This window comes from Cryptomeria japonica, chromosome 11 (assembly GCF_030272615.1).
Source record: "Cryptomeria japonica chromosome 11, Sugi_1.0, whole genome shotgun sequence".
In the NCBI taxonomy this organism is placed as follows: domain Eukaryota; kingdom Viridiplantae; phylum Streptophyta; class Pinopsida; order Cupressales; family Cupressaceae; genus Cryptomeria; species Cryptomeria japonica.
In genome coordinates this window covers 100,253,585-100,266,030 of record NC_081415.1, presented here as the reverse complement: position 1 = coordinate 100,266,030, position 12,446 = coordinate 100,253,585, and the positions used below count along the sequence as shown (strand labels likewise).

At 35.1% G+C, this 12,446-nt stretch overlaps 1 protein-coding gene across 3 annotated transcripts; it reads left to right on the top strand.

Moving 5' to 3' along the window:
• Positions 1-203: 203 nt before the first annotated feature.
• Positions 204-12,446, top strand: LOC131041286 (uncharacterized). Of its 3 annotated transcripts, none has more exons than XM_057974322.2 (6): positions 204-525; positions 778-854; positions 2,449-2,496; positions 2,910-2,945; positions 3,048-3,122; positions 12,129-12,446. In XM_057974322.2, exons 3-6 carry the CDS (start codon positions 2,471-2,473, stop codon positions 12,286-12,288), a joined length of 297 nt encoding a protein of 98 aa, XP_057830305.1. In that variant the 5' UTR covers positions 204-525; positions 778-854; positions 2,449-2,470; the 3' UTR covers positions 12,289-12,446. The 3 variants fall into 3 exon arrangements, with proteins under 3 accessions (XP_057830305.1, XP_057830304.1, XP_059070833.1); XM_057974321.1 differs by having other exon boundaries at positions 206-525; positions 2,403-2,496; XM_059214850.1 differs by lacking the exon at positions 204-525 and having other exon boundaries at positions 532-854; positions 2,403-2,496.

Here is a 12,446-nt window from a genome sequence, read left to right as displayed (position 1 = left end):
AAATTTTAATAATAAAATTTGTATATAAATTATATTATATAATAATATTAAATATAATTCAAAAATAAACTTTACACATAAAAACACAAATAAATATTATATTATACAATAAGACTAAATATAATTCAAATAGATATTACATACATTAAACAACATAAACAAATGTTAAGCATACAATATAATAATGAAAAATAATTTTTACAAGAAATATACTCATGAAAGGGATTAAGCGTGGAGGACAGCGAGGAAATAAAAATGAAGGAAATAGATTTCTAAGAAGATTTTTAACAGGGTTTCAAAGGAAATACGCAGTGATTTTAAATCTCCCCAGGAAAACGCGAGCGTAGGGGGAAAAAACGTGCAAAATGATCCAACGGATGGCCGCATTCTAAGCAAATGGGCCATGGATTCAATCGTCGATCCGAACTTAGCCGTTGAGTCATAACGAATGGAAAATTGAAATTTCAAATTTCATGGAGCGTGAAAAAGCATGATTATATATAACTTTCAGCATTTGTAGACCAGGTACATACAACGTTTTTACTTTTGATTTTCTCTTCTGCCAATACTTTGTCTTGTCTTTTGCAATTTCTTTCATTAGGGTTTGTTTTGTCTTTTGTAATTTCTTGATTTTTCCATTTTTGTAAGGGATTGTCTACAGTGTGCACACTGGTCTGTCTGCCCATGATTTTTATTTCTTATTTGTGAAACATTTTGTGTGTCTCTCATGAATTTTATCTATTATTTGGTTTTTTTTTTTCACATTGTGTGTGGTAGAGGATGAAGAGGCAAAGCAGAGGAAAAGGTAGGAATCAGGAAATAACAACGGAATGAGGGCAAAAATCTTCTTCCAGGTAATTTTTCTTATAGATTATCTTTATTATTTATGATTTTCTTATATTTGTGCAGTAAAAGAGGCAGAGCAGAATTTGTTAATCCTCCAGAGTGAATAGGAATCATAGATTTTCTTATGAAAACTAATGGATTGCCAGAATGAATAGGATTCCCAGATCTTCCTATTTAAATTATCTTTATTGTGACAACTAATTGATTTTTTGCTCCACCTGAATGAATAGGATTGTTTATATATGAACAGTTGATTATATTAAGAAAGATGATAACAATTAAAAACAGCCATCTACCCTTATGGACAATTGATTATATTAAGAAAAATGATAACAATAAAAAATAGCCATCTACCCTTGAAGCTTTCAGCCCTGGTTTATTTAGCCTTGGTATCACTATCTTTATTGCTTTTGGTGTGGCTTGACTACTCTACATGGTGCTATGATGACAGTGGTGGGCATTATATGTTAGATATTTAATATAGTTTAATGTTTTATGTAATTAGTACATTTGCATTTTTTTATTCATGACACATTACTGATTCTTGCATATGACAAACAGTACAAACACTTGCACAGACATCTTCATGCCTTCATAAAATCTTACGTTTCATTACTTGAGCCCCTTTGTGAATATTAAAATCATGTATGTATAGCCCTACAGCGTACTAGTAGCTTCATGGCATAGGACCTCAGCAATGTCATTTATTGAAGTCCGTGGGGCAGCCTCTGTAGTCAGATCTCTTGATTAGCTCACAAAGGCACCATAGTAGAAGCTACAAATATAATAATATTAGAAACTTTGCATATCAAGGCATGCTTACACATCCATTGTCAAACGAAAGAGTTCACAGGCATAAAGGAAAGGATTGTTGCAAGAAGTTCTTATAACACTTTACGGCCATGTCAAGCGGACCAGCAAATATATTATGAGAAACATAATGGCATTACATATCCTAAACGCTTCTGGCTGACAATGCAGACATCAATCAACACATGATTCCTGCACATAGCAAACTGTCCAATAGCTTACACAAACCTCATCTTGCCTTCATTAAATCTCACATTTCATTATTTCTGCTCTTAGAATTTACAGCAGCAGCTCTGTGCTGGAAATGGCACAAGATGCCAACCCTTTGTGCATATTAAGATCATGTATGTATAGCCCTACAACATACTAGTAGCTTCATAGCCTAGGAACTTAGTACTTGGGGTAGCCTCTGCAGTCAGATATCACGAATGGCACACAGTGGCAGGGTAGAGGATTACACTTGGAGGAGTGGGAAGTCCATCTTGGATCACAAAAAGTACGTGGAGCAGGGGAGACATTCAGTGGTGACATTTTAGATTTGACTACTTCAAAGGACATTGTTCTCTTAATATAACTTACCGTTTAGAATATAAGTTTATGGATAAAACATTTTAGATTTGACCTCTTCAAAGGACATTGTTCTCTTAATATTTAATTTTTCACACCGTGTTTTATTCTTCTTGGAAATAAATGTTTCGGTTTCTTTTAATTTCTAATAGATTAGCTCATGTTTATTTTTATGTCAGCTGGTCTGGCACCGACAATGGATTCATGGGTGGGTTCATTTCTCAGAGGAGGCCTTACTAAGCACTGCATGACTCCCTCTGAAACTGCTCACAGGTGAGATGTATCATCAACTTAGGTTTTTCCTTTTTCCTTTATCTTTGCCTGTTTAAAAACTTAGGGTGTGGAGTTTTGACTTTTGCATCTATTTTTTATCCTTTGACAATGTAAACTGACATGTAAACTTTTGTTGACTCAGACAAAGATTACATCTCAAAATAATAGAAAACAAATCTGAATTCAAAATGTGCAAATGTATAAGCTGCACTTACTAATATCCATTAAATTTTAAATTACATAGTTGGCAATGAAATAGTAAGCCTAAACGAAGTGTACAAATCCAAATCAAGTACCTAAAATGCAGAATAATATATTCAGGCATGTGGTTTTCATTTTCTTTTTAACGCTTTTCCCCTTTTGCATTTTTAAGTTTTGAAAATTTATCAGGTGGATGTCATTGTTTTAATCAGGGAAAAAGTTTGTGGAGTGGGACATCTTAATTCTAGGTAAATCACAAATGTTTTAGATCATTATGTTCCACTATTTTTGGTCAAGTTTTGGAATGTTATGACTGACAATCAGCTACCTGGATTATCTGTGGGTTGTAGAAACACAGAAAAGCTGCAATCATTGAAGTTGACGTGTTTGGTGAGGTTGACACGAATGATTACAAATGGGACCTGGTATGTGCATGTGCCTAATTTTTTAGATTGTTTTCATGATCAATTTGTGTGACTACCATGCTTTGTTCTATGTGTTTCTTGTGTATACCCTTCCATTTTCTGTGATGAATTTTTAAAAATAATTTTATAGATTTGGGGTCTTTAATCATTATGCTCTTGCTTTGAATATAAATGAACTGCAAGAATTGAGATTGATAGTTTAAATCATTCTTTCTCTTTTTTCTATAAAAGATGTTCTCACACGTCCATTTTGTCTAACAAACTGACTGGAATCTCATATTGATTTTTCTTAATTGATTGCTCAAGCAAAATATGGGACTGCATCTTTTAACTTTTCATGGCCTGTGAATTGTGTACATTGTCTCTGTTTTAAGCTTTTTGACTTTGGACTGTCATATTCATTGTTGCATCACTTTTTACTGTCCTTTGGGATTTGCCTTTGCTTGTCTGCTACTATGTAAGTTGATGCAAACTTTTTCTCTAGGTGCCCTTTAGATGGGACTGCTCATTGCGGTCTGTATATACAGTGACCTTCATTGTTCCATGTCCTATCTGCTCTTTGTCTATGCCCAACACTCCCTTTTTTCATTGTCATATTATGGATATCTTCGCTCCTAGAACTGTGAAAGGGCTCTTTACTAGTATTTTTTCATGGGTATTCTTGATTCTACGGGCTGCTGTCTTCTACAAAGGTTTTGATGCTCTTCATTATGACTGTGACTTCAAAGATATTCTTGTGCATCTCTGCCTTAAGTTGCAGACCTTGTTCTTTCTGATCTGAGACCAGACCTTGTTCTTTCTGATCTGAGACTCCTTTTCTTGAGTTATTTGTAATGGTCTTTTGGCTCAAGGCTGCTAAATTATTGAGGTTTGGCATCCTACTGTACTAAGCTTAGACTGTCAAACCCTCATTGCTGATCCTTGCCTCAAGTCTTCTATGGCTGCTCTGTACATCATGATCAAAGACTGCTATCTTTGTTCTCTTTTAGAGGCTTTATTCACTGCTTTGGACTGTCTTTCTTGCTTTTGAGGCTGTGCAACATCATGTCATTGCTTGATATTTCTAAAGATACCCTGCCCTTTCTACATGACAATGAACTCTAAAGTTCTGTGACTGTCTTAGACCTTGGCGATAAGCCTTGCCTAATTGACTTGAAGTTGCTCATGGAAAGGATCTTTGACTTCTAACTTCATACAGACCTTTGTGTTCTCAAATTTGCCTTTGATACTCAGTCTTTATTCATTCTTTTCACTGATCATACATTCATTTTGTCTTGACGGCAAATTTGACTTTATCCACTGCCTTTAATCTGATCTTACCTTGGAATTGTGACCTCTTCAATGCTGCCCCTGTATTTGCTTGCAATCACTGAGACCTTCTGTCACCTTTGACCACTATGTAAGAGTTTCTAATGAGATTTGATGATGAAAAGCTGCAAATGGTCCTTTGCCCCTCTTCTTACAAAAACCCTCTTCTTCCAGTAGCTGTATTAGGACTGTGACAGTCTTTTAAATCTGCCTTTAGACTTGTTCCTTGACAGTGATCTAAGGTTCTTAAGACTGAAACAATAAGGCTTTCTCTGCTCACTGTCTTTATTGATTGTCTATGAGGCTCATGCTTCTACTATTGACTGCTCCATTACCTAGGGCTTGTACTCTGTATCTTCTTTATACTGTCATTTGCTTGTTTCTAAGTTTTTACTGAGTATACATTAATGCCTGATGACATTTGCCTTCTTTCATTGGTATGAGTGTGATCAGGCCTATTCTCTCTATGGGTCCCCAAATCACTGTTCTCAAGATCTATCTATGATTTGCTGCTCTTGTAGCTAGCCATGAATGTTAGTTTTGAATGCTTTCTTTATCTATTCTAAGCCCTGTATTTGATAGCCTCACTCTTCATAGGTTTCATTGTGTTCTTTACTGTAATATATTTGTGAGTGTCCCATTATGCTCCACACCTAACCATGAAAAAGCCCCTTGTATTTGTCATCTCTGTGTTATATGCTATCACAAGATGAATGGACCCCCTATGGGCTGTGATCTCTGTCAAGTGGTTCTCAGTCTGAAATCTCATCTTCACTGTTATATCTCATTTGTGTTCATATAGAAAGGATCGGCTATCAAAAACCCCCTACTCGGAGTGACATTTATTATGGCAGTCACCTCTGTGTGTTTTTTTATGCCTTCTTGGAATTTTGAACCTTGATCTTTGTGAAGGAGATTATCTTTGTTTACTGCTATGAATCTATCAGTAAGTTCTTATTGTGAAGGTCTTCTACCTTCTTTCTTGAGTCTTATTAAGACCTATCTCTATTTTTCTAATCATGACAGGGCTGTTTTTTCTCTGTTTTAGAAGGTTGTCCATTCATTGTTATGGTTTCTATTGAAGACTGCTACAAGTCTTTCTTGCCCTGCCAATAAGAATGCAAATTGTCCCTAATCTGCTAGGACTGTCCTAAGCCTCTAATGCACATGTCTTTAAATTCCTTCATACTGCTAAAATGATACAATATCATGCCCTTTGCTTCTTCTAACAATATAGGTAGCAGCTATTAACAGTAAGAGCTGCCTTGAATGGATAGTTTCCTTCGTGCTTTTACTTGGCTCTTCAATACTGGATATTGGCCTTTCATTATCTTTAATGACTTCACAACCATCTCACAAAAACATAACTGCCTCAATGCCTTAAAACTCAGATCTATCTAGTCTAACAATGTGTGTGACTGTACTTTGATTGGTGCTCATGACTATCACTGTTTGTGCTTACAATATGTGCTCTGAGTGCTTTGTGACCTGCAACTTTGGTTTGCCCTTTGATTTTAAGTTGCTCTGCTTGAATTAACCGATGCTCTAATCATGTTCTCTGTAATATTTATTGTCCTCTAACAGATCCAGGACTGTTATTAATAATGTTCCATTTTTCTTAGCCCCTTGCTTCTGTTTGTGATAAGCATATTGTAATAATACTTCGCTTTTCTTTGTTATTCCCTTTACTGGTAATGACTGCTCCAAGTTATCCATGTCTTGATTTGTATTAAATTCTTATCAAAACTGCTATTGGATTTGTATCCTTTAGCATCTCTCCCTTAGTCAGTTGGATATTGCTCGCTCTCTCTCATCTCATCCACAATATCTCCAGTCACTGTCTTCTATTGCAGAGGACTGCTACCTATTCATGCTTAATATCTGTGTGTTTTCCTCAGGAAGTTCACTGTGTTCTTTCTATGTTCTGTGACAGTCTCAAATGATTGTTCTAATCCTTTTGATCTGCATCTCTCATTGTTAGCTCATGGTTGTCCCTTGTAGGTTTTTTGAGAAAAGATTTCATGGAAGTGTATCAATAATAGACTCTTCCATTATATGGCAGTGACACAACTCTTTCACAATTTTTTTGATAACCTAGCCCTCTGACTGAGACAAATACATACTATTGTGAATGATGACAAAGAACTTTCCATTATAGTGTCTCAGCTGAAAGAGGCTTCATCACACAATCGTCTACTCATATGGAAATGATACAACTCTTTCCCATGCATGCAACCTGGAAGTTCTTTCTACGAATGACAACGGGAGAGTTTTGAAAGGTGGAACTGACCTGTTTGGAGATGTTTATGTGAATGGTGTATGCATGAAGCCACTAAAGCGGTCTCCACGATTTGCGATCTCTTCTACTCATTGTTTTCTCTGTTGTAGATGCTCCTTCCACGTACAAACCCTCCAATAATGGTGCATGATCTCTGCATGAGCTCGAAACTGTTGTTTGGTGGATGATTGATGATGCCATGAAGGCATATAAGGGTTTGCATATGGCCTTTGGTTGACAGAACTCTTTGTTACACGATGTAAGTATCAGTCCAGAGGGAAAACTCTCCATGAAAACTAAGAGAAAACCCTAAACATAACATGAGATTACAATCTCTACCCCTTATTTCCCCTCCAAGCATAAAAGCATGATTTTATTTTGACTTTATGGAACGTGGGAAATAGGATTCGCTTTAAATATTTGTAAACCTTTAATCCAACAAAGAGAATTTGAGGTTTTAACTTATACCTATCAAACTACCAAAAAAATTGATTTAAAATATTGGTTGCTGGCAACTCAAAATTTTCAAATAAGACCTAGAACCCTGTAAAAAGGGCCTATTTAGAGCCATTTTTTGACTAGAAGTCAAAAAATAGGCAACAATAACCACCAGTCACAATTCTTTTATCTTCTCCTACTGTTTAGTGTACATTATCATTCTAAAGACCACACCTTTGGTTAGGAGCCATCTAAAGATAAATGTAGTAGACAAGCAATAAAAATAGTTAAAAGAATGAAATATGGATCTGTTTAAAAATTTGAGCAAGCTCTTGAAGAAGAAACAATAAAAATAGTTGAAAGAATGGAATCTAAAATTGTTTAAAAATTTAAGCAAGCACTTGAGGAAGAGAGAATAAGAAGTGTAAACACTCAGTGTATTGATATACCAATGAAGAAAAATAAAAGACCTAAAAATCAGACTTGAATCAGACCAACAATAAAAAAATTAGACAGGCTAAAATCAGACTTGAATCATACCAACAATAAAAAAATTGGACCCAAATTGTTGACATAGATTCTAGATTGAAAGTTATTCCACAAGGGAAAAATGCAGATGCCATGATGGTCTAGTATCCCTTATTTAGTTGCAAATTTATTATTCTTTAATAGTGATGCATCCATACATTGAATGGCAGACACTTGAGAATGAACCCACTAATCCAGATCCAGCGCTGTGTATTTTTTGTTCTATAATGCAGGTCTACTATCAAAGCGTGCATTGCTTTTATATTATGATTCAAGAGTTTTACATTGCACCTATAGTGGAACATTAAGCCTACCTAGCAGACCCTCTTGGTTGTGCTGGACACCTATGTGAAGCACATGAATTAATTGAATAGATGCCAAGGAAACTTTCAAGAGATTTAAAGATCTCTATATTTACTAATTATTGTATTTGGTTTACAATTTTTTGCCCTTTAATCTGTGATTTATTAGTTAAAGGAAAAAGTAGTTGGATTATTGTGACTACTTAATTATCATTAACTAATATAGACAACTTACATATTCAGCATTAGCAGTAGTTCCAAAACCTCTAACCATTGTTTGAACTTTGACAGCAATGGTCAAAGTCACTGGTTGCATAGACTACATCTTATGAAAGTTCTCTGTTGCAGGTTTAGTCTTTAAATAGAAGTACCAATGAGCTTTAGAGTCCGAATTATCTTGATAAAAAATTTCTCACGTCAAACCTAATTATAGGTTGATATCTAAGTTGTCTGCCTCCATAACTCCCTCTCGCATTATGTAGTCCCTCGCATATAATAACAAATTTACTGATTTGACGATAATCGACATCATAATGCAGGAAAAGGGCATGCAGTTTTGTCCATGCTATCAATTATCTTGACATCATGTCCCTGCCCAAATCAGAAGCGATTGTAATCCTCCTTACCGTTTTCACAAAATCTCTGTATTCAAATTAAGGATAATTAAAATGACAATTTTATCAATCGCTAAAGGATCTATATAAGAGATCACTTCTAAAGGCAAAGCAAAAGAAGATTTCTGCAGGAAACTATTTATCACATGAAAGAACTTAATTTTCATCATTGTAAAACAAACTGAAATTAAGCTCAAGATAACGGTGAAAGAGGCACAAAATTGGATGAGACAGATAACCTATACGTAAGGCTCCTCCCCAGCATGCCTCAGATTGTTGCCAATGTCCTTGTAGAGAACACGATTTGAAAGCTTAAATTCTTCAATACCAGACATCTTTGCCAAACTGTCATAAAGTTTTTCAGATGTACTGAAGAGTGTTAGATCAAGGTTACAGCCTACTTCATCAGTCTCGCTAAAGACTTTACATTATAAAATTATAAGTAATGAGTATTTTGACTTTACATTAAAATGGGCTTTGGTTATACGATCCTTCTTTGTTATCCTTTAACATTTCTTCTATTCAACCCTTCAAAATAAGAAGCAAAATAAGCCATTTTATTACATTTGAAACATCTTATATGAAGGATCAATTAGCCACCTTAGTACGAATGCTCTTGGCAATAGGTAAATCCCCATCTCCTCGTACTTTTATCCTGTGAAACATAATTTTAGATCTGTTTTCTTTAAACATGACTCGTTCCAAAAATCCCAGCAGAAGCAAATACAATCTTATCCAGACATTTTCAATAGACAATATAGGAGAGTTGAAAAAAGTGAAAAAAAACAAATGGTTCTGCTTTCTTATTAATCATTACACACTGTAGGAGGAGTTCCTGCATATTACAATCAATTTAAAAAGAAGATGCCCAAAATCCAATGTGGTAATGTTATTTGCAAGTGTTCTTTAAAGCTTCTTCTATCTCATGGTTTTCTAACGCAAGGAGGAGAAAACAGACATTTGTTGTATCATCCTCGCTGCTAGATGGCACTAATACTTCTGCTTCTACGCAGAAGATAAATATTTCATCTTCAGGTCAATGAATGCCATTGGTCTTAGTCTATACTCTTTTAACTGTCTAAAAACATTCCAAAGTCCAATTCATTCTACTCTATCTTCATTTTCTTGATTGGAGGAAGTTTAAGAGTGAGCACCGGATTGGAACTTTAAGCTTGCAAGATTTAAGATTCTTTATGTCCAATATAAGAGGCAATCAGGCTCAGCTAGTCAGTCCGGGCTGTCAACAGAGGGAACCATTTTTCTGTGTGGCAACTGAGTAGAATCAAACGAAACTTCATTTCTTCCATATTACTTAGATTGAGGCTGCTCTTATGTAGATATTTCAAATTACTTTCAATTTTGTAAAACAATTTACTTGTCAAATCTTCTACTTATAAAATTTAGGAATAAATATTGATATGACACTTTAATACTCCACTAAAGAGCTCATTTTGTATAACTACTATCCCCACTCTTACACTTCACTCCTCTCTGGTTCTACAACGGGGCCGATAGAATGCACCGGCCCCATAGACAGCGTCCTCCTCTCCACTATGAGGTCCTCTCACCCTAAAATATATCCCCACTCTTACACTTCACTCCTCTCTGGTTCTACAACGGGGCCGATAGAATGCACCGGCCCCATAGACAGCGTCCTCCTCTCCACTATGAGGTCCTCTCACCCTAAAATATACTGACCATTGAAGTGCTAAACAAACTTGAGGATAGCTCTTTTACTAACATATCATTCCTGCCTTAAGTAGAATGTACAGAGTGGGTTTTCTTATAAGTAAAAACCACCAGGTTGGTATTGTTGAAATTTACTGTAATTTCTGAAAATGATAATTTTCGGCAGTCAATTTTGCAGCACACAAGTTCTAATTTCCATAATATCTTTTCCTGGCATCTGACCTGGTAAAAACTACAACCGACGTTACACTAGTTACAAGTTAAATGAATAGTATTAGTTCACAATTACTTGTGTCAGAATTGCCTTAGGTAAAAAATGCACTGAGAAGAATAAATCAGAAGAACTTAGGGCTTATAAAAAACTTTCCAGAAACTTGTGAGTTATATGAAATTTTTTGTGATTGGTTATAAAAGTAAATTTTAAAAATATTGTGCTTGTTGGGTTATATTGTTGCTCAATTTGCCAAAGCCTAACTCAATTGTTGGTGCTTTAGCTTGCAGAAATTTTCACCAATTTCAACTAATGTCACAAACCCTACAAAAATCTACTTTTGAGAATAAGTTATTGCCTCCATCTTTGAAGAAAAAGAAGAGAGGCTATTTATTGCCTCCATCTTTGTAGAAAAAGAGTAAGTTCATTTCAGAGAGAGTGTATAAAAGAGCTAGTGTGTATTGGAGGTCATCCTGAGAAAGAAAAAAATTGAGAAATAATAGGTCTTTTTACATATAAATTCATAAAAAAACAGCTCAGGAGAAGTTGAAACACTGTTGAATATGACAGTATAGGAACCCAATGTGAATAGTGCCTAGAGGTCGTAGCATCAAACGAATGTATTGTTTAAATTCAAAGTTGTAAATTTTTGGGGTTGAAAAGGAGCTCAAATTTAGCTATTTTTAAGACGCAAAGATAGAATCAGATATTTTGGAAAGACATTGCAATCTGAAATTGGCATAAGTTTACAGTACAATCACAAATGTCAAAACTATAATGTATGCATCGGACAGTATGTGGAAGTTTATAAGGAATTTCTCATGTAAGCATTTAGAGTGAGCCTTGAGAAACAAAGCAGAACAATGTTAATCTAATTGAATACAACTGTATACTGTGCATAAATGACTATCATTGCCTAAACTTCATAGGCCTAAATATTGTCAACCAAGTTAAATTTAAAACCTTAGGAAGCCACATTGGCAAGCACCCAGATAAAGGGTATATATATATATGGTGAACTGATACACCAATTCCTTATATTCATGCAGAAATGTTTGTCTATTTTAGCTGGATCCCAGAGCCTTCTTTGAACGGTTTTGAGTCAATTCATCTAAGGCCCTTTAAAAGCTATGACTGGCCTTACAGCCTTTCTAGAGAGGTTTTGAGCCAATTGATCTCTAGGGCATTTCATTTGTTATGTTTTCATCTATTTTAAAACAAATTTTGATTGGTGTTGAGGGTAGAGATGCACACTGGAGTGAACTTGAATAGCAGGATAGCTTGACTTTGAAGAAGTGTCACGTGGGGTAGTTTTTACAATTTAATTATATGATACGAGTCCATGGGGTGCAAAACATTTTCGTAGTGTCAAAAATGGACCGTGTTATTGTGAAGAATACTGCTCATAGCATTCTGACTGAGGTTGCCCCTTTTTCTTCCAAAAATATTGAAGAAACAAAACATTTGGAAATGCACTCTGAATTTTTTATTATTTTATAACTGTCTTCAAACTCCAACAGTTTTCTACCTTGTGATTTTTTTTGGTTTGTTATAGTTGTAAAATGTATGAATCCTTTATCATCCTAGATTTCATTTATCTATTATGTTGACTAATTTATGGCTGAATTGGTTTGACAGGGTGGCAGACAGCAAGCTCACACAATCCTTCTTTGCAACTTACTCAATGACAGGGTGGCAGCATGTTGCAGCAATTGAGCAGCTTTTTGAATTAGTAGTTTTTCATAATGGTGTATTCAAAACAGCAAGAGATGGAATTAGTCTTGCATCATTTATTTAGATATATTTTGGTCAAGCATATTGACTTGATAGCATTGTAACATGTACAAATATGGTGTTTAATAAAAAAAATTATTGGAAGGGGTTAAAAACCCCTTCTAAAGGCTGAAGGGAATAATCACTGGCCATGGTTATTCCTTGAGGTCGTGTTTTTTGACA

What these genes read in the sequence shown, in the direction of transcription:
- LOC131041286 (XM_057974321.1), top strand. Translation starts at nt 2,420, where the DNA reads ATGGATTCATGGGTGGGTTCATTTCTCAGAGGAGGCCTTACTAAGCAC. An exon ending in GTGGGACATCTTAATTCTAG is followed by an intron (nt 2,946 to 3,047) that starts GTAAATCACAAA and finishes TGTGGGTTGTAG; the next exon opens with AAACACAGAAAAGCTGCAAT. An exon ending in ATGATTACAAATGGGACCTG is followed by an intron (nt 3,123 to 12,128) that starts GTATGTGCATGT and finishes TTGGTTTGACAG; the next exon opens with GGTGGCAGACAGCAAGCTCA.